This window comes from Cyprinus carpio, chromosome A1 (assembly GCF_018340385.1).
Source record: "Cyprinus carpio isolate SPL01 chromosome A1, ASM1834038v1, whole genome shotgun sequence".
In the NCBI taxonomy this organism is placed as follows: domain Eukaryota; kingdom Metazoa; phylum Chordata; class Actinopteri; order Cypriniformes; family Cyprinidae; genus Cyprinus; species Cyprinus carpio.
This window is the reverse complement of record NC_056572.1, coordinates 25781912-25807322: the sequence shown is the minus strand read 5'-3', so window position 1 is coordinate 25807322 and position 25411 is coordinate 25781912. Positions and strand designations below refer to the sequence as shown.

At 38.5% G+C, this 25411-nt stretch overlaps 2 protein-coding genes across 4 annotated transcripts in view; both read left to right on the top strand.

The window, feature by feature from the left end:
• Positions 1 to 811: 811 nt before the first annotated feature.
• Positions 812 to 5101, top strand: LOC109092004 (reticulon-4 receptor-like 2). The gene is made up of 3 exons (XM_042759579.1): positions 812 to 1094; positions 1810 to 2036; positions 2282 to 5101. The coding sequence occupies exons 1-3, from the start codon at positions 1037 to 1039 to the stop codon at positions 3371 to 3373; spliced, it is 1377 nt and encodes a 458-aa protein (XP_042615513.1). The 5' UTR covers positions 812 to 1036; the 3' UTR covers positions 3374 to 5101.
• A 9855-nt stretch (positions 5102 to 14956) lies between these two features.
• Positions 14957 to 25411, top strand: part of LOC109068537 (palmitoyltransferase ZDHHC5-A) — a 37410-nt gene continuing 26955 nt past the window's right edge. For 2 of the 3 annotated variants that reach the window (XR_006160406.1, XM_042759515.1), the window contains exon 1: positions 14957 to 15432. The gene's annotated coding sequence lies outside the window, so the exon portion shown is untranslated. Of the gene's footprint in view, positions 15433 to 15764; positions 15919 to 25411 lie in introns of all 3 variants that reach the window. The other variant, XM_042759523.1, reaches the window with a different exon arrangement.

The following is a 25411-nucleotide window of genomic DNA, read 5'->3' as shown; positions in this document are numbered from 1 at the left end:
CATGGACATCCTCGGATCTACTGTTGTCTTTCAGTTTGTCTGTCTGTTTAATACAAAGATCTCTGGAATACTTGATTCTGATTGGTCAGTGAGGAAAGATAATGAATGGCTGACTTCACATTATTCCTTACATGGATGTTACAAAGGAATTGAAGCATTTTTCACATAAACACTTTTAAAGCAATGTATATCATTTTCACATAATATGTAATTAATGATTGTTTTAATGATTCTGTGTGAAGCTTGTATGAACTAGTGTTGTGAATGCAGCCTAGATCTTTAACGCAGAAAGCTTTGGAGTAAATAACATACTCAAAGGAAAATGGCTCATAGTTTGGCTGATTCCAGGAGGCTGCCCATATAGGAGATGCTGAAACCAAATTTGGTATTGGTTTGTCTTTCCTTCCAGTAAGTGGCAGTAATTGCATTCTTTAGTCACCCATTATCAATCCTTTAACGATTAGCTAAGTGTTAAAGCTTCATAATTCTATATTAAAAGTCATGACTTGTGTCCCTAGAGCATAAACAATGCGTTTGTTTCATTCAGGCGTCTCGTTGATAATGCGGAGGACAACATAATCCAAAGGGACGCACATGCAAAGCCAAGAAACGAGCTGTGTGCCTCTTTCATGTGCCTCGTGCGCTCCTCCTCGCATGCTCTCAGTTCAGTCATTACCGGGCGCCGTGCCTGCGCTCCCCCGCCCTTTTCAACTACGTCGCCACAATCGTAACTCTGAGCTAAGACGTCCGACTTCCCTCTGTCCAAACTGGTACGCAAGAGCCCTCCCCTCCTCTATCCGCACCGCCTTTTCCGTTTGCCACCCTCGCTTAGGCTTGACCCGACTGGTGACGTAGGAGAGATTCCGTGGTGCCCACAGCCGTAGGCGCGCGCTGCGCTCGTGTATAAATTGAGCCCGGGACCCATCATTCGGCACTCTCTCAGTCGCTCCGACTCGGGAACCAGAGCATCAGCGGAGATAGCAGGGAATCAGTCGCTAAACTCCTCAGGCTAACTCGCTCTCGGCTTTGGTTCGGAATGGAAACATCAACTTTTACGCGGAGCCAACGCAGCTCCTTTGCGCACAGCTTTAAGAGTAAGTTTCTGCTTTTTCTCTGTTCATCTTTATTGTGATTTTGCTTTTGAAATGCTCAGCTTTCTTAAGTATTCTAAGTAATGGAAATGAATGCATTGAAAATAATTTAGGTTTTAGAATATGATCAAACTGGTTTTCGAGAATGCTTGGTTTTATGCAGCTATAGATGGTTAGAATATATTTTGTTTGATGCGTAAAATGTTTTGCATTTATGTTTCAGTGCTTTAAATTATGATTTTATTCAGAGTGTTACCAAATGTATGCATATATTTAACATTTTAAAGTTGACATTTAGATCCAGGGAGATAGTTCGGAATGGTGGATTGTAAAAATGTTAAACTGCTACATTAAATTTGTAAGTAAAATCAAAATTACAACCTGCAATGATAAGTTCAATTGCACTTTTTCGACCACTTCAAACTGAATTCCTTATGAGCTAAAGATCCGAAAACTTCTAAAATCATGTGTTAATGAGAGAAGTTATTGTCACAACGTAAATGGACGGAAACCAATATGTTGTTACAATGATGAAAACACTTTATTGCATTTGTAGAAATTCATTTGGAGATTCGAGAATTTTTCAACATCAGATAATTTTATTATCATGAATTAAGGTATATAAGATTTGGAGAGCTCTCCTCTAGACATTGAGCAGGGAACTTGCGCGTTAGTTATTATGACTTTGTGATGTGACGCGCTCCTCTCTTTCCATCAGGCGCTCTCTCGCTCTGGCTGGTTGTCTGGCTGGTCGTGGTAAAACCCGTGCCAGCGCAGAACTGCCCTCACCGGTGCGTGTGTTACCCGACCCCCATGACAGTGAGCTGCCAGGCGCAGAACTTCACTATTGTGCCCCACGGCATGCCCTATGAATCCCAGCGCGTTTTTCTGCAGAACAACCGCATCACAGAACTGAGAGTGGGGTCTTTTGCTTTTGGCACACAGGTAAGGAAGTGTATGTAGGCTCTATGTGTGGGACAGAATAAAATATTTAATATTTACATTTTTTAAAATATACATTTGAGAGTATATTTATGAGATACCAGTCCTTTTGACTGTCTTATTTACTAATTTTGAATTTCTTCTCAACATCTTCACCTCATTACCTTTTCCTCTCTCTACTTTTCCTTTCCTTTCCTTTCCTTTCCTTTCCTTTCCTTTCCTTTCCTTTCCAATTCATCACATACCAGGTTTTGTGGCTCTTCTCCAACAACATCACCTGGATTGAGGCCGGTGCATTCAGCGAGCTGCGTGATCTGGAGGAGCTCGATCTGGGTGACAACCCTCACCTACACCGCCTTGAGGGTGGAGCTTTCCGTGGCCTGGAGAAGCTCCAGAGCCTCCACATGCACCGCTGCCGGCTGGCTGCCCTTCCCCATGACATCTTCCACAAGCTCTACAGCCTGCAATTCCTCTACCTGCAGGAGAACCAGCTCCACTTCATCCAGGACGATCTCTTTGCTGACCTGATCAACCTCAGCCAGCTCTTCCTGCATGGCAACCGCATCCGCACTTTGTCCGAGAATGTGTTCCGTGGCCTGGTTAACCTTGACCGTCTGCTGCTGCACGACAACAGGGTCCGACAGGTCAATCGCCGCGCTTTTCGGGACCTGGGCCGACTCACCATGCTCTTCCTCTTCAACAACTCCCTGGCAGAGCTGCCCGGTCAGGCCATGCGTGACATCACCTCCATCGAGTTCCTGCGGCTGAACAACAACCCCTGGGCCTGCGGCTGCGAGGCTCGTCCCCTGTGGGAGTTCTTCAGAGGTGCCCGTTTGTCCAGCTCCGAGGTTCTTTGCGCTTCACCTGCTTCTCGTCGTGGAGAGGACCTGCGCTTCCTGAGGGAGATGGACTTCGCCCTGTGCCCACTTCCTGACCCCGGCTCCCTCTCTGGTACCACCACCACCACCTTCAGCACCAAGACCCGTTGGTGGTTCTCCAAGCACAAGCCAGTCAGCACTTCCAAGGGCATCTTTGAGAAGAGCTCTGAGACCAAGGCATACCCCTTCAAGTCCCAACATCCCTCAATCACATCTACATCCACAAAGTATGAGCTTGGGGAGGAAGAGGCTCTTCTTCCCAAGCTTGACCCAGAAGAGTATTGGGCCAACTATGGCAATGAAGATGCAGGCATCACCTCTCTACGCTGCTTTGAGCTTGAGTGCCCTCCCGAATTCGACTCTCTGCCACCATCTTCCTCTTCTTCTCGTTCCTCATCTTCTGTCCTTTTGCTACTCTCCATGTCTGTCTTGACTGTCTGCATCCATCTCCTGTTTGGCTGAATTTGTCGATCTCAGAAGAACATTCTTCCCCCTCATTTTTTCTCCTCTCTGGAGGAAAAATCCTGTTTGCTCAATTTAACTCTTCAATGCCTTGATTCCTGTTTACCATCAACCTCACCTGTATCTTTGTTCTGTTCAGTTTGAGCCTCTAGTTCCTAGTATCTAGAGGGCACTAGACTGATTTAGGATACAGTGGGTAAGCAGGGAACGTTGGGCAGTGCAGGCCCTTAATGGAAAGTAATGAAAGCTGTTCAGAGGGCTTGGTCAGTTAGGCAGATACTCGGTCCTTCTTTTTTGGAGGACAAGTGTATTCTAAGCCATCTCTGTCACAGTCAGTGCAGACAGAGGATAGAAATTTCCATCTTAGGTTTACGTACAATATTTGTATGATTTTAGACTTTTTAGCCACTCTTAAGTGCTTCTATGATAGTTGTAATTATAGCTTGTGATGTCACTATGACACCCTCTTTCCAACAACGCTACAGCTCCATTATTTCAGTAGTTAGTTGGTAACAATAGCTTAGTGAGCAAATCTTTTGATTCCCTTTGGAATGCAGCGATCGAATGTAATATTTCATCTATTATAACAGAAGGGTCTCAAAATCATTCAGGGCTTGAAAAGCACAAAAGGAACGGCGTGCAGCAGTGAAGCAAGATAGACAAAGCACAATGGAGTGATGAATTTGAAAGTGTTGCAATACACCTCTAATTTAAGATGCAAAGAGAGAGCGAAAGCATGCACAGGAGAGACAGAAAGCACGCACAAGAGAAGGCGAAAGATTTCATTACATCACCCACCAGCTATGACAGCAATTATCACTTGTGTAAATATGACATCTTGGGAGAGGGAGCTGTAAATAACGCTATGAAAGGCCTTATGTTTGTCACTGTTCTGAATGGCCAAGAATGTCACTGCGAGTAACATCTGTGATATTAATTCTATGGTCAGTGCATGGAAAGATCAATGACGTGAGAGTGTGTGAATGTTCTTTTTCTTTTTTATACTGTATGTCTCTCAAAATACTGTTAATATGTTGAGTCACTGCTGTAAAATACACTACCTACATTGTTCCAAGACTTTCCTTTGTTTATTCTTCTTTTCAAATTCAAGTGTAACGGATTGTATCTGGATATTCTAGCAAATTGCATCCTTTCTCATTTAAAGTATAGATTTTAAATCAAACCAGTCAACCGCTTGCAGCTATAGTCAAAAAAACAAAAGGGTTTGGCAAAATGCTAAAACTAGGACTGAATCCAAGACAAGGCAATATATGAAGGACACTGTGGAAAGACTGTTTCTTGAAATGAATTGACTACTGTGGAAAAGCTGATTGGAAAATCAGAAAAATGCACTTACTGACAGATTGGTCGACATTCAGATTAATGTCTACCATTGGTCATGAACATGTGAGAAGATAAGGTGCAAATACAGACTGGGCTGCTCTTGGTGGGCTTGCTGAAGGCAATGGCTTTCTTTGGTGGTCCTTGCCTATTCCTCCTCTTTCGAATTGCTATAAAGAATCAAAATGCTTTAGGGAAAACAAACAGAGAGGGCAAGGACAAGAGGAGAGAGAAAAGGAAAAGGAGAGAAAGAGAAAAAGAAATGCACAGAAAGCAGAGGTGTATGTGGGCGGTAAAGACGAAGAGATGGATGATAAAGGATGGATATGCTAATGAAGAGAAATGCAATCTAAAGTTCCTTAAAACAATAGGTAAAGATAAGAAAGATTATTTGATCTACTGTTAATTCTAGCAATATCCTGTTTTGTGTTTACCCTGAGACAGTATTGAAACAAGTAATACTGATATTTCTGTCCCACAGATGTTTCTATGAAATATTTACGTCTTGTAAATGTTTTTATGATGTGTCAATGTATATCTCAGCTGAACGGGTAAGGTCAAACTGCCTTAAGGTGCTCTCGAGTGACCATGTTTGTGAGGTTGCTCACAGATGACCAAAGCATTAGTTATACCTTTTTACCCAGAATGTATGCATCATGTGCAATTAAATGTAAGAATGTGAAAGAATGAGCTGTTCAATATTTTTTTTACTACAACACAAAGTGATGGACAGAAAGCAAAGAATAAATGCTTATCTGTGAATACGAAACATCTCTGGTGTGGGTGTACTTTCTTTATATCTTCATCCAACGGCCACGACTCTACAGTAGAATCTCACATGTGCCTTCTTCTCTCCCTCGCATCTCTCAGTCTGACCTCCCTGACACATACAGAAAGACAGACAAATAGACAGACACACACACATCTACTCCTCACTGCTTGCTTCAAGTTCTTTGAAGGCAACATCATTTACTACAACTTGCAGTTACTATGCAACGCACTGGCTGCCATTCAGAGCTTCAATTCAGAGTTGCAGAGTATGCAAGACGTGTGCACACCGGCTAACATGAGTAAACACACCCCTGAGGCTGACAAAAAGATGCAAAAGGATGATGTTATTGGAAAAGGTACTCACAAAGCACTCCAGCTGTGGTATTGAATTGGTTATTGTTAATTTAGATTCAGAAAGCCTTTATCTTTCTGTCTTTCTAAAGCCGTACTGTCTTTTGCAGATGGCTCTCATTGAAAGAGCAGCAAGATGCAGAGAGTTTGCTTCAGTCTCTCACCATGTGCAAAGGCAGGCTGTGCTCAATACAAACGTGTACACGCATGTGTACACACACACACACACACACACACAGTCCCGGTGAGAGACTCAAATGCTCTCAATTCCACAGTAAATCTACCATGAGAACTAGTGCCAACAGGCTCCTTCATTTTTCATCCAATGTTAAATCTTTAGCCTGTTTGCATTATAACTAGCACTGATTGCGGATTAAAGATATCAGTGTGATGTGAATCACGTCTGTGTCAACATTTTGTAGCTTCTGACAGACTACAATTACTCTATTACTCAACTAGTCAATCAATCAACAAACTGAGTAAACTCAGTATGGCCAATTATGATGCATAAGTCTATTTTTTGAATCAGGCCTTTGAATGTAAGACATCTGCATCTCGATGCCCCCATTGGACAGAGTACAGTTATGCAAATAGTCGCTTCATCATCCCACCCACCATCTGTGTGTCCATTGGCTGTCGGCCACGCTGCTCAACAATGAGACACAATAAGTTGGATGGCAATTGAGGGGTGGTGACCACGTCAATATCACTGAATATTAGATGAAGAATGAGTCACTGAATCACATGAATGGGGGATATGTGTGAGGAAGAAAGAAATGGCATGGGCAACAACTTACTTTCTCTTTTTTGTGAGTGTGTGTGTGTGTGAGTGAGTTTACCGGAAGTTGCTCATCGCAGCAAGAGTTTGGAAGTGTTGATAATCGCCCCCATGAGAAAGAAATGTCAAATAAATATGGTTAGTGGTTCATATCAACACATACACATGGGCGCCCCTGTGGTGTGTTGTTCAGTGCATTTATGCAGAAACATGCAGACTTTTGTGAGGTGAAATTGCATTTTCTCTCTATGAAACCTGATTACCAACTTATAAGCACAAATTTCTAATTTCTAGCTACTGCTGGGGTTTCATTCGGTATAAATTAGCAATAACTTTAATATATTCCCACAACTCTGTCTAGCGTGCAGTTCAGCGCTGCTCAAAGCTCTCGTTATTTGTTATATATTCTGTTTTATTTTTTCACACTCTCTCTTCTTTCGGTCTTTCCGCTCGGTTTGACGTCATCAGCTCCTCTCTCACCCCTCCCTCACATTTCCCTCTCTCATTTTCCAGTTCACTCCCTTCTTTTCCTCACTTTCTCCAGCTCTTCTTGATGTGAGCATGTGAGCACATCTACTTATCACTCATCATCCTTGACTTCTCCTCTTTTCTCCATCTTTAAGGCCCAATTAAAGGTGTTCAGAGCCCAGTGTGGTTGAATAATGAACCCAAGGATCGATTTGTGTTGGAGGCCCAGCATTTAATGATGTCCTCCTTAATGATTACCAGCAAGACTATCTGTTGATAGTCTTGATAGAACAGAACAATTTTAAAAAATAAAAAATAAAATTGAAGGGGGAGCTGATTTGATGCGTCAACTCCCATTCATCTCTTAAACACACCGACATGTTTTCATCTTATATCTTTTGATGTGCTTTCAAAGTGTAAGGAGAGTGCTGTAAAACTCATATTGCTCTGCGTAAAAGGAGCATATAGACAGTGGCTGACGTTAAAACTTGAAGGGGAACCAAAAGGGAGCTGGAGAGAGAGAAAGACAGACTGCAAGAGACATCAGCAGGGCTGAAATAGTGTGTGAAGCGGTGAATAAAATGCAGAGAGGAGTGAGAGGAGATGTGAGATATTTGAGTCACATTCTTGGCAGATTCCAGCGCCACAGACATTTCGGAGAGTTTATGAATTGCGTATGCAAATTCGCACAGTTGCGCGGGTGCACATACACACACTCATTTAGCCCTAATCACACATTCGCAGAGCGCTGCACTCTTCCCGCAGTGAGGCAGACGGTTTTCAAATGGAGTGCGTCATCGCTCTCATCAGTGGACCATGGAGGTTTCACGTGCCTCCGCTGCCTGCGTTGCAATCTTACACACATACCTGCAACTCAACTGTCTGATGGTACTGTTTTCATGTCAACTTAAAGCAAAGACCTTAATCCTAAACACCCCTATTCACTGCACCCTAATACAAGACTAATTAAAGCTGTCAGAAAATTTGAACAATGTTGGTAACCAAACAGTTGCTGGTAGCCATTGACTTCTACAGTAATTCTCATTACTAACTAGTTGCTTGTTAGCATGCAAATTACTAGCATATTGGCTGTTTATTAGTACTTATAAACCACATATTAATGCCTTATTCTGCATGATCATATTTTAGATCCCTTAATCCACCCAATACCTAAACTTAACAACTATCTTATTAACTATCAATTAGCAGCAAATTAGGAGTTTATTGAGGGAAACCTCTTAGTTGAATATGTGTTCCCTATTTTAAAGTGTTACCATTTTTTATGGAAGTCAATGGCTACCAGCAACTGTTTGGTTACCAACATTGTTCAAAATATTTTCGTTTGTGTTCAGCACCTGGCTGGTCGTGAAAAAAGCAAGCCCTCCAGCAGCTCAGTATGGTTGAGCTTGGGGCAGGTAAGAGTGGGCTTTAGAGATTGGGACCAAGAAATTTGTTCTTTCAGAAAATAGTTTCCCATTCTACACCTGGCATTTTAACACTGTTCTCACCTATGACATGAGAATAATTGCAAAAACAATTCACTCCATTAAAACAAAAATTTAGTTACAAGTAAAAACTTTCTTGGTACCCACTAGACTTGGGTCTCTGGATTCTTTAACTATTGCCACTATTGGCACTGAAAGTAAAATACTTTTCACACTCATTTATTTCATTTGTCTAATTAGCAACATTCAAAAGTGAAATGAATGCATCGAAGGAGAATTCTGTTATTCTTTCAGAAATGTGAAAAAAGTGTCATTTTCACCACATCCCAAATTATCGATTGTGTTTAGTTGATTTCTGTTGTGGAAATGATGATGGTAAATTTTTAACATGCTTAGAATAAAATGACTCGTTTGCTTTCACATGATAGCATTTCATAGCTAGCATTTTAGTATCTCAAATACATGCAATTAAATAATACATTTCACACTTCTTGCATAATGTAACACAATTAAAGGTTGATTGGAAGTGACCTAAAATAAAATATTCTCTATTTAAATATTTCTATCCCTTGATATTTCAGTTTTTCCCCAAGCATGCTCTGAATGATTATCATGCTTTTGTTGCTTTTTGTTTTTGCAAAAAATCAGTAGCAAAATTGACCTGACCTCTCCATATAAAGTATACATCTTTGTACATATTATGTATTAGGATAAATGCATATTCAGACATGGGGTATGAGTGGATGTATTTTTTTTTTTTTTTGAGTGCACTGAAGATTGTTTGAAAATTAGCAAAACATGGTTGCAACTCATCATCTAGAATTTTTGATTGTATTTAAGTTTCATCTGAATGAAATTATTGAGTAGACAGCATGATGTTAAGCAGCGGCAGCTTATCATGTGTGAATTATTATGTGAGATGCAGGCTACAAGGGACAGACCAAGGTGATGTGCCAGCTGCCACAAAAGGTGAATACACGGGAGTGTCACTGACTAGGCATTCTGCCAATACCAACTGCTTGCACTTATTTCTGCAAAGCTAGATCACACACTCTTGCTTGCATGAAGACCAAATCAGTATCCAAGTTGGATCTAGCAACAGAGATGAGATGCACACTTTCATTTCTAAGGGGTCGTTCATGCAGGAGGTGTTCTTGCATTCAAAACAGCAGAACGCAAGAGGAGACAATCTCCAGATGTGTTTTTTTCCCAAAGCTGAACTATTTTTTTAACTAGACATGGCATCTTATGAACACATCACTTATGGCAGGCAATGCTAAAAGCACTTCTATATCCTGAGATCCTGACTACTCCCAGCACCTATAAATTGTAAACTATAAAATCTTTATGTGAACAAAAAAAGTTCATGCCCATGTGATTTGTCAATTACCTGTTTCCTCACTATCTGCTACTGGATAATTTGCATATACCAGTCTAAGTCTGACTCCTGATGATGTTTAAATAGCGTTTTCTGATAACTGACAGTGATTCTAACAGTTTGGTGCTGTTTTTAATTTTATTAGCAACATATTTTTGTCGCACTATATTAGGTGAGTCTTGTGAAGGTATAAGTCTTGAAGACTATTTGTGTTTTGCTTCCCGTCGACCCACACTACACTATTAATACATTTTTGCCAGACAGCTGATGACGAAACAGATGACCAAATTAAGCGTCATCCCTTTTTTCCTTCTCTTGGCAATCCTTTGATGCATCCAGAGTCATAAGCGCTCAGACCCTGGCACCCACTAATACACTCATATGAATACCATGATTATCTGTCCAGATTTCTTATTGTGCATTGAATGCTCAGAGCTGGTTATGATGAAGCTATTGTCACATACTCATTTATTTTGCACTTAGTGCTATGTCCAGAGTTTGAGATGCTTCACAACGTTCGATATCATCTGCAGTATTAAGAGCCTACATCAATGACTCACATCACATTCAACAGTTACAGACAGAAGCTAGACATCGGTTGGCTGTACTTGACATAATAAATATATCTGTCCTCCTCTTTATTGGAATTTTAGATTGTACTGCTTGCGTCCACACTGTTATTAGATTATTGAGGTAGTTTCTTCACAATAAAAATGATTTGTAATGTTTTTTTACAAGTGGGCAAAAAATCTATACTTTTTTTATTTGTGCTGTGTTCTTTATTATACCTAGCACTGATGTAACGTTTATGTGTCCTTAAAGGTGCAGTAAGTGATTTTTGAGAATGCTGTTGATATTTGAAATCACAAAACAAACACACACTACCCAAAAGGATCACACCTCTATCTTAATAGCTCCGCCCCCAAGTTCTCAAACATGCTATGCAACACAGTCAACTCCCATATCATGAGCAGACATGCCCCTTACTGGTGATTAGCTAGAAGTGTGTTTTGATGCACGGTTCAATCCACTTTCAACATCATTTCTCAGAAATCATTTACTGCACCTTTATCCTATAAAGTCTACTGTATCATATTTGATACAAGGCCTCTAAATAATCAATATGTTTTGCTGAAAAACTTGTACACAATCTTGATTTCTGTCATCTGATTAATAGTTTATACTGTTTTAATCAAGTAAAATATTCACTGATTTTTATAAAGTAAACATAAAAATAAATGTTATATTCTTAATAATATTTCAAAATGACCACTTACTGGACTGCAGTAACTTGTGTTTACTTGATTATCCACACATAATTTGTTGTAAAAAAAAAAAAAAAAAAAAAAATGCTATAGTCTGCTATACTGTTATAAATCACTTTGATTTATATTACAAGCTATTACAATTTCATCTTATATTTTGGCCATATAAATATCAGAAAATTTCTCAATTTTACTCAGATAGGACCTCTGAAAAAAAAGTATATAAAAAAAATACACTGTTCCATTAAAAAAAATGGTTTTATATGTCAGGCTTCACATGGTTAATACTGTTTTTAAAGCTCAGATTAAAGCTTTTGAATTAATCATATGTCTATGACCATATTTATGCTTCCTTCCTGTGTTCCTTATAAGTCTTTTCAATTTTCTGTCCCTCACACTGTCTTTCTCTGCATCATCTTGTCTACGTCCTCCCTACTGCTGTTTTCGTCATTCAGTTCTCTTTTGTTTAAACTCCTGCCTCTTCTCCTTCTCCACCCTTTCTCATCACTCCTCCTCAAACTCTTTGGCTCTTTGTTCTACTTCCCGCCTCAGCCTATTTTTGCTCCTGCTTGTCTAGGCAGTGCGTAGAAGTATCTCAGTGAGTCAAAAATAACCCAGGACAGATGCAGAGTTGTGCCCTGGGACACTCACAGATCCCCTATCATCCCTCACAAGATGGCCGACAATAATGAGTCATCCGCTGCCTCTCTCCATTCATCTGCCTTGCAGCCTGTGCTCTATTAAAGAATGAACTCTCTTTTTTCCTACACAGACAGACAGACAGACAATACATATTATTACCTATATCAGATAACTGTGGTTTGATGAGAATTGTTTGAGGCTGGAGATGAAGGCATCTGGAATGTTCTGTTTTACCTTAAAGACTTTTGCTTCACCGTCTGATCCAGATAATCATTTTTAGTGTTTCATGGGCTTCCGATGCCCTCAAGAGGTGAAAGTTTGCAAGAGACTTATCCAATGACCCAGATTTTTCTCTGCTGCTCAGTCTGGTTTTTATAAATATTGGAAATTTGTTGATTAGGTCTATAGGAATGCATTGTTGGTTTATAATCCCTCTGTTCATTCCATAACCTAAAATTGTGCTGCATATCCACTAAAGTGATTTAAAACAACAACAACAATGACTACAAATAAAGACAGTCAAAGTTTGAAGGCATAAAAGTTTTGGTTGATGTGTAAACGCTCCAGTATATTTATACAGATCAGTGATGTCAGTGACGGTTTTATTAATAAAAGCATATTTTAATTTTATCAGATGAATAGCATATTTCTTTACTTATGTTTTTATTAGATATTAGAAATATTGGGCTTCCTTCTCAAGCCCACAAGTCTATAAAATTGATACAAATAAACATTCTGGCCACGAGGGGGCAGCATTGTACAAATATCATCAAAGTATTCCTACTTCCCAAGTCTTATAGGAAAAAAGTATTTAAACGATCGAAGCAAGGGACAATATTTATTATATTTAAAACACACTTGTTTCTGCCTTTATGTTTATAGAAAATACATTGATTTCTGGAAATTATTTATTTGTCTATGTATTCAAGGTCACATTCCATAACAGAAATAAGCTTGTGTAGGTTACAAACCAGCAGTAAACACTGAATGACATTACTTGTTATGCAAGAAGCAAACAACGAATACAAACAAGAAAATAAAACGTATTATTCAGATGAAACTGCTTAAATTTTAGTTCTGATCAGGTGTGACTGTTTAGAATATTTTCATATAAAAACAGTAGAAACATTACCAAACCTTCCGGCTTAAGATAAAAAATAAATAAATAAAAAAAAACTAACATAAATGTAAAGGATAATTTGGTTCCAATGTGGTTCTCATGTGGTTCCAACCCAGTGTGATGTTGTTTTGTCTGTGGAAAACAAAGTGAGAAATTTGTGACCAGAGGAAAACAACAACAAAAACACATAAAATTGGTCCACCTGATGTGTGAAATATATTTAAAGTCTTCTGTTATCAAACAATAGCTTTGCATGTGGGACAGATCAAAATGAAAATCATTCCCATCTCCTCCATAGTTCTCTAATTTTATACTTCATTCTGCATTTACTGGCACCAAAGAACATGACACTTCAGAAGATTTGGAATATGGGTGCACATACAGTATATGGGCCCACCAGTCATATCACTTTTATGGTTTGTGCTTTTTGGAGCTTTGTTTTCAAAATCTCAGTTTAAGCCTTCATGACATTTAAAATATATGGAGACAGTAAAAATATACAACAAATACACATCATGAGAGGAGAAGAAACCCCTTTTATATAAAATTAACTAAAACAATATGTGATTCTTTGTTAAAAAAAATGTAAAATCCCATTTTAACTGAAGATGGTGCTGTTGACATAGGAGAAGAGCTTACTAAACATCATGGGCCTTAATGTAATTTTTTGACATTTTAATATAACATGAGAGACATAAATTATATGTTTGAAGTTGTAAATAAAACAAAGATTACTGGAGTGTTTTTTTTTTTTTTTTTACAAGAAAATACTATTTCAGTTTCTGTTCTTAAAACTTTCACTATTTTGTCAATGTGATACTTGCAGTTTCTTTATAATTGTGAAATTAACTTGCAATTTCTGAGTAAAAATGGTCAGTGTATGAACATATCTAATGCTGCACTATTAGAGGATTTGTCAAAAAGTACCACAGTTCATGTGGTTCTTTATTTATTGTGATTAATATTATTATGTCACTTTAATTTCAAGTTTATACACACACACACAGTATAGATTAACATTTTAGCTGCATTTCTGATTGTGTTGTTATAACTACTCATTATCCATAATACCTGTTTAAACTTCAATTTGCAATTACTGAAATAAATCTGACTTGCTGGATTCAGTCTTTAATATTCATCTCTATTTTACTGTGCTCAATATAGCATTACAATAGCTCATACTATTATAAGGGTTACTAATGCAGGCAATATCTTTTCAAATGACAATGGACTACTATTCCCTTCCTGGTTTTTAAAGTAATAATGAATAAGCCTTTATTTTTAGCTGAACATCCAGAATGTGTCAACATTTCTGATTCTGAGAGGCTCCCCGTTGTTCCAACTCAAGGACCACGGAATAAAATTGAGTGAACGCCCAAATTCAGGGTCTGTTTACATGAATACATGAGCATCTACTGATCTTGGATTAACAGTCTGTTATGATTAACTTGTTTGGAAGGTCACACATCATGTAGGATATAGGACTTATGTGCATATCCCACTGCCAGACACAAATTCTGTATTCTAGCTGGCTACTCTATTTTTACACTCATTGTCATTTTGACCATATCTAAGCACTTCAGAGTATTGATGTTTCCTGTATATTGCACAGGAAATTACAGTCAGGTTTAGCCCTGGCATCTGTCAGGGTGCCTGAGCAGTAGATTTGTGTTATTTGGTCTAAAAGAGGTGGTGTGACAGATGTCGGTCAGATTTGTGCGGATATACGCTTATCTGTAAAACTCCTGCTGTCCGTTTAATCCTCAGAGCAACACAAGCGTCTTGTCTGCCTGCCTCCCTCTCACACACACGTATTTAATGTCACGGTGTCACTTTTTATCCTGTTTATGTCTATCAGTTCATTACGGGCTAGAAAGTATTACCATACGAACGATGTGGAAGTCCTAGCACTGCTCGTTTTCGAGGTCCTTTACATTAGCTTTCAGGTAACGTTATCCATTTCTCTTTTTCATCAACACCTGAGATTCGAATGAATTTGACAAGTCCAGTTAAACGCTCTCTTGCGCCTTTTCATTGGTAGCGCCGGATGGATTGACAGCAGCTGTCGGCCAATCAGCTCACAGAAGGGCGGAGACGTCAGCCCGTTCTGGGAGGGTCGTGGATGTGGACCGGAGCTCGTGCCGCTGCTCTGAGCTGGGTGAAAATACGGTAAACCTGCCGTTAGCGCTAAGCTTCGCGAGCTTTAGCAGGTCATACGCGACAGAATATAGATTTAATCGAGTATCGAGAGGAGCCAAAACTTGACTGACTTTGTATAAGTTCGAGTGAATGCAAAAATAAGGCGAAAGATTCATATTTTTGGACGCAAGCTAACGTTAACTGGCTAAGTGTGATCCATCGGCAAGACCCCACCACCCAAAGATTGAAACGGAGATTTAATCATCATCTAACGTTAATCTATTAAAGAGGATAACCAGTGTCTCTCTCTCTCACACACACACCCCAATCCTCTAAAGCAGCGACGCCAATGAACTGACAGGTAAGTCGCCGGTGGTGGTGTTATTTTATTTTAACGTAAATGCTGTTTTGAAAAAGAGGCGATATATTGCTAGCTGTCATGCTAATAGTCCTGCCCAGCTGTGATTATATGATAGTCTAACGCGTCCATATCTAGTAATTTATTGATTTTTTTAAACATGTGAGTCATTTATTCCAGGCCTATCGTTGCTGTCATTTCTCATATAAGTTAGAAGAATAAGTCATATTTAAAGGTGGGTGACCACACATAGACTTGACGTTAACATGTACTCTCTTCAGGTTTCAGGTAAAACCGTGAAAAATGCGAATCAAATACAGGTTTTTTTGTTGCAGTTTGACTGAGGTAGTCGATCGAGGCCCCGTTATGCTCAGCGCGACGCCACCGCCTTGACCGCGCGCTCAGTATCGGCGTCGCGCGGATTCATATCAGGGCCTAAAACCGTGCAGCTGCAGCGAAACACACCCAAAAGATACACACCGCCTCAAAGTAAGACAACGCCACACTGCTAGCTGTCCTATTCCTTTTAGCCATTTAATCCTCTCACCTTATCATAACGAAACCGTGTTTATGAGTTCATGCACGTTTTATGTTTTAATAATGTGCGAGTCATTCGTTGTCATCAGATCACCTGCTTATTAATGCCCTGTTTTTAATTCACTTATTAGTGAGTAAAAACAGCAATCATTGTTTTCAAATGAAATCATAACAGGGCACTAACCAGGTTACCTGCAATCAATGACTCACGTGTGAACGAAAACGTGCTGAACTTGATAATATGAGCTGTGCTGGTGAAAATCAAACGGTTTCTGGCTGTAGTCCAGTGATTTTCTTCGTGTAGGTGAGAGTAGGTCGCATAACTAGCTGTACCAGGTTAGATCAGGTGGTTGTCCCTTTTTTTTTCTTTTCCTAAGAGGGGCGTGTCTGGAAAATGAGGGTATGTGATGTGACAGATCTGTCTCTCTTTCTCACCTCAGAGAATCAAAGAGATACTTTGCTTCACTGTCAGCATGTAAAATTGGCAGGCATTTAGTGGATTGTGGGAAATGCAGGTTGCCTCAGCTGGCAGGGAGTGTAATGCCACATGGCTTTATGTTTCAGTCATTCTGTTGTGAAAGGACGGTGAGGAGTCAAGAGAGAGAATTCACATGAAAAGGATGTATTGAAGTTGAGGAATCATTGCACACTCTGTGTGTGAACTGAAACAAAATACATTATCGCATACTCCTATATAGTGGTGAGATGGATGACCAAAATTCAGTTTCACGGTATGACTAATGTTATTTCACAATATAGTTATTTATATATTGTTATTCTGAAAATAGACAAAAAGGACTTTATATAATAATCTTAAATACTTTAGAAAGGAAAAGTACTTGATTTTTCTTTTATTTGGTAAATTATTTATTTAGTAAAAAGACACTTATCTTTTAGATTAATTTCCCCCAGCTGACTGATATTAAATGCAACTTGTAGGTGCAATTAAACTTTAAATAATGTGTTTCTGAATTATTTTTAAATTTCATGTTATTGTTTTACTTCAGTCAGTTTATAATATCTATATTTTATATTGAAATATTTTATTCTTAATAAATCACATTTACTTCCTTTGCATTTTGTAGGATATTATACTCCACCCCAAAATGTGAAGAAAATTTAATGAAACTCAAATGTTAATATTTTGATATACTGAATTTTTTACTTTAATGAGCTGTAAGCGCTAATGATCCAAATTAAAACATTTTTTTATTTTTTTTTAATTTTTTTGTTTTGATTTTATGATTTTTGAATGTATGAATTTTTGAAGTAAGTACAATATTCAGTTTTTTTGAAATGCACACATAGTATATCAGTCTGGTGAGTAAACTAAAAAATTTACTAGCCGATGTCGATTTAATGGCCAAGGTGTCTGTAGAGGGTTGTTTTTCAAAATATCTTCCAGAATTTTCATTCTGGAAGTGAACTACTCCTTTAAACTACTTAGTCAGCACTAACAGTAGCTGATGTTCAGGTTGCATACTGCTGCTCTCCTAGTCACTATTGAACTCTTCCATCTCATGATTAAAGCTCCAGGTGTTGCCAGTTATCACAAAAAAAGGGTTGCCAGTTATCACAAAAAAAGCAATACAAGCCCTTTAAAATGCAGTATAATAAGCATAGCAGACATGGCAAAACTGTACCCAGGCACACATTTAAACAATATAAAGTATTAAAGGGTTACTCCACCCCAAAATGAAAATATTTTCATTAATCACTTACCCCCATGTCGTTCCAAACCCATAAAAGCTTTGTTCGTCTTTGAATGTGATTCTTGTGTAAAAATTAAAGAGGTCATAAGACGTTGCTAAAAAAAAACATTATTTGGTGTATTTGGTGTAACGATGTTGATTTTTGCAAATCTCATCATTCTGAAAAGCAAGGTGTACGCTGATTGGCCAGCTATCCTGTGCGTTGTGATTGGCCAAATATCTCAAGCTTGTGACGGAAATGTTATGATCCTTACCATACTGTGATGCCATGTCCCAGTGCGACGAGACAAAAGCAACAAAACCCATTATAAACGAGGCATTTGTTGCATCCAGTGGGGACATAATTACTGATTATAATAATACGTTGCATCGTGCCGCGTTAACATAAAACCGTGTCTGCATTTGTGATCGGAGAAAAGTAATTCATACATACACAGCCTCTCTCTCTCTCTCTAATAAATGAACACTTGATGAATTACACTTTTCTGACAATAGAATATTGAAGTGGAGATCGCTAAACTGCAAGCACGTTTATCCACAGTGGAGAGAGAGCGCGTGCACATGGTTGCCAGGTTTACAAATATAAGCAGCACACTAAGCGCGGTCCACTGCTGCACATGTGCCAGCTGTATCGATTCTCTTTTCGTCAGATCTCTGTGACGATACATCGTCATATCGATGTATCAAACACAGCACTAATACTTACAGAATGTGAGTCAGAACAGCCGGCATTGTAGGCTACTCTCCCAGGTTCAGGAAACAGTCCTCCGTAAAATGCACTGCACACATCTGAATATTTGGGTTAAACTGTTCTGGTGTTGTAAATACAACTTAACCACTGATTTCTAGTTGTTTCCTCTATTGAAAGGCCAAACAGAGTATTTTCGCTTTCGCAACGAAACACATACCGTCTCCATGACATGGCGGCAACGGCAACAGAACTACAGCGAGCGAGAATCAAAGTTACACTTTCGTTTAATTGATTATGTGATGGAACAGTGGACCGGTCTCTGTATGAGCTCACAGCAGGCACATAATGTGCAGTAATTAGCCAACGTTTTGTAGAGAAATGAAAACAGGTCACACCTCAACAATTATTTGCACTCGCACAAATGCTCCCAAATATATTTTGAGGTCGCACAAATTAAATTTAGGGAGCATATGCGACTAAAATGGTCGCAGTTTCGTGCCTTGTATTTTCACAAATGTATATGACTCGCAAGTAATCGCACATGCTCAGTTGATCTCTCTCTCATTCGCTTTCTGTTTAGGCTTGTTAAGTGCAAGCCTAAACAGGTGTGCCACTAGTGTTCCTAGTGTCTCAGTGGTAGAGCATTGCGTTAGTAGGGCTGTATTACTCGAGTCCGGTCTTGGACTCGAGTCCGGACTCGAGACATTTTTCTATCGTCTCGGACTTGTCTCGGACTCGGTGGTGTTTGCACTCGGACTTGTCTCGGACTTGGCCATTGGACTCGCCAAATGTTCTCGTTGGTCTCGACCGAGTCCAGCAAAAAAAAAAAAAAAAAAAAATTCTCCTTCAAAACAAAACCACATTTGCATGATGTCGCGACTGAAAACGTGTGGAAACTGCTAGGCGCGCCGCTTTCTCCTTTTTTCCAAAGCACTCTGTAGCCTGCGCTCTATGCTTGCGCTCCAGTGGCGTCGCTGTTGCTAGGCAACCATTCCCCGCTCTCCATGAAGACGCAGAAGTTTCAGCAAAATGGATTACCTGCACTAAAAATCCCTTGCAGTAGCTCTGCTAATAAATTAATTTTAAAAATGGCTATCCTTGTACAGCTATGATCAGCTGTTTCTCCATCTTGGCTTAGCTTTCAATTTTGTTATGGAAAGATGTGCATGACCAACGGCGCACTTGCTGCGTTCTGAAAAGTTTAGATGTTTCTAATTTAATTTTCTACCTGTTAGATTGTGTTTTATTTACGCCTACACCTAGGTAGCCTTAAACTTACCCTTTACAATAATGAAATACTAATCAATGTTGTACAGTATAGGGGTTGCAAGATCACTTTTTATTTTTTATTTTAAATATACTTGAGTTACTCGACTACTCGTGGTTCATTCTATTGTAAATGAAAACACATTAAATAGTTTTTTTTAATAAATAAATGCTTATTAATTTATAGCCTTACACAACAATTACATATATTAATTTGCAAAACTTTATAATTATGACATTACATATTTAAATTTTCATGTAACAGCCAGTATTTGTATCTGTAACAATCACAACATTTTTCTTATCTGCATCCGGATACAACGTCGTACAGTTACTTGATAAGACTTGATAAGATAAAGACTTTTTATCTTTTTTTCATAGTTATCACTGAACAAGTATGTCGTGTTAAACTAAAATAATTATTATTTTCTAAAATAATATTTATCATGCAAGCAGAGAGATGTCATGACAAACGTTAAGTGATCATTTGAACGCGATCGAATCCATTCAATGCGCATATTTTCATTGCGCAGAACTCTTTAAGCGAGTCTTAATGTTTAGTGAACTTCACTTAACAAATGTGCGTGTGCCGCGCAAACCAGCAAAAGATAAAGATGCAAACATGTAGGACAAGTAGAAAATGTATCTGTATCTAAGCTGATTATTAGCCTACTTTTGAGAGAGAACTGGTATGGTTTTTGAGAGAGACGCGCAACGCGGCTGTTTGATTGGTGAGCGCGCTGTGCTTGTTTCATTCATTCGTTTTATATCGTAGCCTAAGGTTTAAATCATTGCCTTTTAAATATAAACAAATAATAGAATGTGTATGATGTATTAGCCTATTATATGAGATATTACTCTTGCCAAGCTCTGATTTCTGAGAGAGATGCACGGAGAGGCAACAGCAATGCGGTGTTTGATTTGCGCTCTTTTCACTCATAAAGTTTACATTCATTCACTTCCCACTCGTGACTTTAGAGGTCTGTGTATAATATTGCTCTGATCCCCTGGCTCAACTGTTATCTAGCAAACACCAGACTGTGCCAACTTCCGCCGACTATTCAGGCAAAATTATTCCTTGTCCGTTATTCGTTTTTGAAGGCGTTATCAGTGCCATTCCGAATAAGGTATTCGGCTTCAGGCACAACCCTAATTATTACATTACATATTTTATTTTTACATGCAACATAGATATGGTCATAGAAAGTAACAGCTCCGCGCAATATTGTAATCTTAATATTCACATCGTACTTGCAAACACTTTTATGGTTAATGCATGCTGGAGTAGTCGATTGTTTCCGACAGAGCCGATGCAAGCCCTAGTACAGTATGACAAAAATGTTGCTGTATTTATGTGCGCATGCCCATTAGAGCCAAACGTATCGCTTCTAGCCTTAACTGCGCGCATTTGTCATATCCTGAGCTTTGCGTGTGTGTGCTGCGCCAATGCATCAGTCATTTTAATTTTTGACCACAGACATAATCACAGCAACAGCACCATTATAAAGTAAATAAAATGTAAATAAAGTACATAAAAATAATTTGACCCTACAGCTCCAAACTCGGTTCTAGAGGACCGGTGTCCTTTAGAGTTTAGCTCTAATTAAACACATTGAACCAGCTAATTAAGTTCTTACACTAGAAACTTCCAGATAGGTGTGTTAAGGCCAGTTGGAGCTAAACTTTTCAGGGCATTGGCCCTCCAGGATCTAGTTTGGAGACCCCTATCCTACAGAGCTGTTACTTTGCACATGCTTTTTGATCATTACAAATAATAATGTAAAATTATTTTCTTAGAATAGGAGATATGCTGTCTCTTGCATCACATACATTATCAGTAGTTAAGTATGTGGTCTCGAAGAGGATCCTTTTTTTTCTCTCATTTGGACGGGAAAGGAGGAAAGGTCGGTCTTGACTTGGACTCGAAACTTTTGGACTTGGACTTGACTTGGACTCGAACCTCTTTGGACTCGGTCTTGACTCGGTCTCGACTAGTCCTGGACTTGGACTTGACTTGGACTCGAAAAAAGCTGGACTAGACTACAGCTCTATGCGTTAGCAGCGCAAAGGTTGTGGGTTCGAATGTTAGCCTGAATGCACTCTAAGTCGCTTTGGATAAAAGCGTCTGCTAAATGCGTAAATGTAAATCTACGGAGCCTCTGTACAAATCAGAATGGTACACATTATGTTATCATTACTAACTTATTTAATATTCAGTACATTCAGATAGGCTACTCTACACGATAGACATTTGGATTGCTGGGTATTTGAGCACTGAGAACTGATCGCACACTGTATGTGAGAACTGAAGAAGTGGAGCGTGCGCAAGAGAGAGCACTTCTATCATCCTGCCTTCACTAACTTTAATCGACAACGAATTGTGACTCCCAGGGAAAACGGGGCGTCTGGTCACCTTATCCCTACCTTTTCGGGCGCTGAGGCCATTTTTTCAGATCACTATTTCGTATTTTGTTAGCCTATCCATCCACTGCGGCTGCCATACTAAGACTAGATATGCAAATGCCCCTTACCCGATTGCAATCCAATGACAGGTACGCACATTTTTAAGGACAAGACAGTAGCCTATAGGATGTATTTTGAATGTCCGATAGTCCTCAAATAACATTATAGTCCTGTCTTGTCTTGTTAACGAAGACAGGGCATAAATTTCATCATAGTTTTTATCATCATATATTAGTTTTAGCTCGTCAACGTCTCATCTTCGTCACAGAAAAAATGTTAATTAACGAATATTTTTCATTGTCGTTTTCGTTAACGAAATGAACACTGTTGCATTCCTCTGTGGGTTGCTCGTATTTTGCTCATTTTCCAAAAATTCTGTCATCATTTACTCACCCTCCACTTGTTCCAAACCTGTACGAGTTTCTTTCTTCTGTTGAGTACAAAAGATGTTCTTACAAATGTTGGGAACCAAACAGTTCTGGTTGCCATTGACTTCCATAGTACGGGGGGAAAAATCACTGGCTACTGTCAACTTTTTGGTTGCCAACATTCTTCAAAATACCTTCTTTTGTGCTCAACGGAAGAAAGTAACTCATACAGGTTTAAAACAAGTGGAGGGTGAGTAAATTAATTTTCATTGTTGGGTGAACTGTCCTTTTAACTCATGGCACAAGCCAACGATTAGCTGTAATCAGATGATTGATGATCTCAACAGTAGGGATGGGTGTCGTTTACATTTTATCGATATCGATACCGATACTTATCGATACTGTTATCGATACTGTGTGGTGCTAAAAATATAAAGTGAAAAGTTGTATGAAATTAGAAAAAGTTATTTTATTACTGCTGAACTTCTTCATTCAAGAGCAGAGAGTTATTTTTCTCTGTGTCTTATTTTATTAACATTAAAGGAATAGTTCACCCCAAAATGAAAATTGTATTATCATTTACTGACTCTCAAGTTGTTTTAAACCTGAATGAGTTTCTTTCTTCTCTTGAACATAAAAAGTTATTTTGAAGAATGTGGGAAACTAAACGGTTGCTGCTTTTTTTCCTTCTATTAAAGTCAGTGGGGACCAGCAACTGGTTTGGTTACCCACATTCTTCAAAATATCTTCTTTTGTGTTCAGCACAAGAATAAATAAAAATTAATACATGTTTGATACCACAAGACTGAGGAAATGATGACAGAATTGAATTTTTTGGGTGAACTGTCCCTTTAATGACAAGCGGCAGAATGTTTAGTACAGTCCCTTTAAGAGCTGCACGCATCTGTTTTTCTCTCAACTGTTTACTTTCACTTTAGACATTAACTGTGTTTATATGTAAATCTTGTGTGTGTGTTTGACAGTATTAGCGCAATCAGATGATAATTAAGATAACTAATTAATAAGGTGCTGCTTGACCAGCCTTTTAGTGTATGGTCACTTCGGGTGTATGTGCTCTGAATAAGCACATGTTAGAACAGCACGCAAATGAAACGGTTAACCGGAAAGGCTTTAAAGCACGCGGAAATAACATACTTTTGTTATTGTGAAAAGGCTCGTGAGTGTAAGTATACGGAGATAAAACAACGCAAGTATCGTTAACAGTATCGTTTGTCCTGAAGCTTATCGGTATTCCGGTATCGACAAAATTACGTACCGGTTAAAAAAATACCGGTTCTCGGTACCCATGCCTACTCATGAGTGACTTTTCCCCCAGTATTTTTTATTTTTTTATATTATTTAAAAAAATATATAGTGTATTTGTTATGGATGTCCCAAGATTTGCAATTTTTTATGGATATATATATAAAATAAAAGAGCTTAAGGCCTTTAAATGATGACCCTACATTTTATTGGGGTATTAAGCATGATTAGTGGACGGTTGTGGATATCGGCGGGAATGCCACAGAACTTGCCAAATTTTGGATGAATAAATCAAAAGTCGGTCAGTACACTTAAATCAAAATGTGATTATGGACTAGTATCTATGAATATTAAGCCACAAAAATTATATTTAAATCTGTTAAACTTTTAATACATAGCTGTTAAATTGTTAAAGTTTCATGATTTCAACGAATTAGACATGCTTGATTGATTAATGCAGTTTAATTTAACTATTAAAACAGAGTTTAGAAAAAATTAAAATAAAAAATAAAAACAGAATCCAGAAAAATTCAAACGAGAAACAGAATTTGGGGGAAAAAATGTAACCAAATTTGGGGAAAAATAGAACAGATTTCATAGGGCCCTACTCGGCGATAATGATTCATATCATTAAAACATTCTAATAGTCGAGTAATTTATATATTGATTTTTAAAAAAATCATTATTCTTATTTCCATGTAGACCAGTGTAGGCTTTGCAGATATATTTCATATCTAGTTATGGAAATTTAACTACAATTTATAAGCCACACTTTTGAATGCTTCACACTGGCCATAATGAAAGAAAAAGCAAGAGACTGGAGAAAGACAGACCTCTCTTAATGATTAATCTCTGTCATTCTGGTCTTGTGGACTCTTTCTCTTTCACTTAACATACACACTGAACCCATACCAAGCCTTTCCTAAATACTGGTCAAAATGTTATCCAGACCATTTCCTGTCTGTTGCTGACTCAACCACATTGAGTGGACCCTGATCCAACAGTTGATACAGGCTAACAAAGTTTCTCACTGTAGAATACACTGCACCAGTGGATGCTGATCTAGGATCAGACTTTCCAAAGGTTTTCATCTTATGTAGTGTCCACAAGCTGTTCAGATGTGCAGCTCCACCCTGAAATGCTTTGGAGTGTTGTCCCTTGGATCTTATGTGGGGTTACGCAGCTATGGCATTTTTAGACCAAACCCTGGGTCAGATTACCAAATGTCAGGCATAGCTAAAATGATAACAAGGCTGTCTGAAATTTGTTTGAGCTTCTTGGCTGAGCAGGATCAATTCAGCAGATCTTAAAAGAAAATTTGTCCCAAAACTGACCATAAACAACACTGGATCTGTGCAGTTGTGATGAATAATTTTGTTAAATGAGCTGAATGTGTGTGTTTCGGTGTAATGGCATTGTAGGTTGGAATAACATGGAACTGATTGCTTTTTGTGTTGTGAGAACCAATAGCACAGGTCTGTGCTGAATGTTGAGTTGGTCATAAAGGTTGGACTTCTAATTAGGGCTGCACGATTAATCGAAATGAAATCATTTTTAGTTTTTAAAATGCATACTGAACAAAAACTAAAATAGTGCTTTATTTAAAAAAAAAAAATGTACTGAATCATACTAGTAGTAGTAATAATAATAGTAATAGTAAATGTTGAAATTACCACAAAATC

What these genes read in the sequence shown, in the direction of transcription:
- LOC109092004 (XM_042759579.1), top strand. Translation starts at nt 1,037, where the DNA reads ATGGAAACATCAACTTTTACGCGGAGCCAACGCAGCTCCTTTGCGCAC. An exon ending in CTTTGCGCACAGCTTTAAGA is followed by an intron (nt 1,095 to 1,809) that starts GTAAGTTTCTGC and finishes TCTTTCCATCAG; the next exon opens with GCGCTCTCTCGCTCTGGCTG. An exon ending in CTTTTGCTTTTGGCACACAG is followed by an intron (nt 2,037 to 2,281) that starts GTAAGGAAGTGT and finishes ATCACATACCAG; the next exon opens with GTTTTGTGGCTCTTCTCCAA.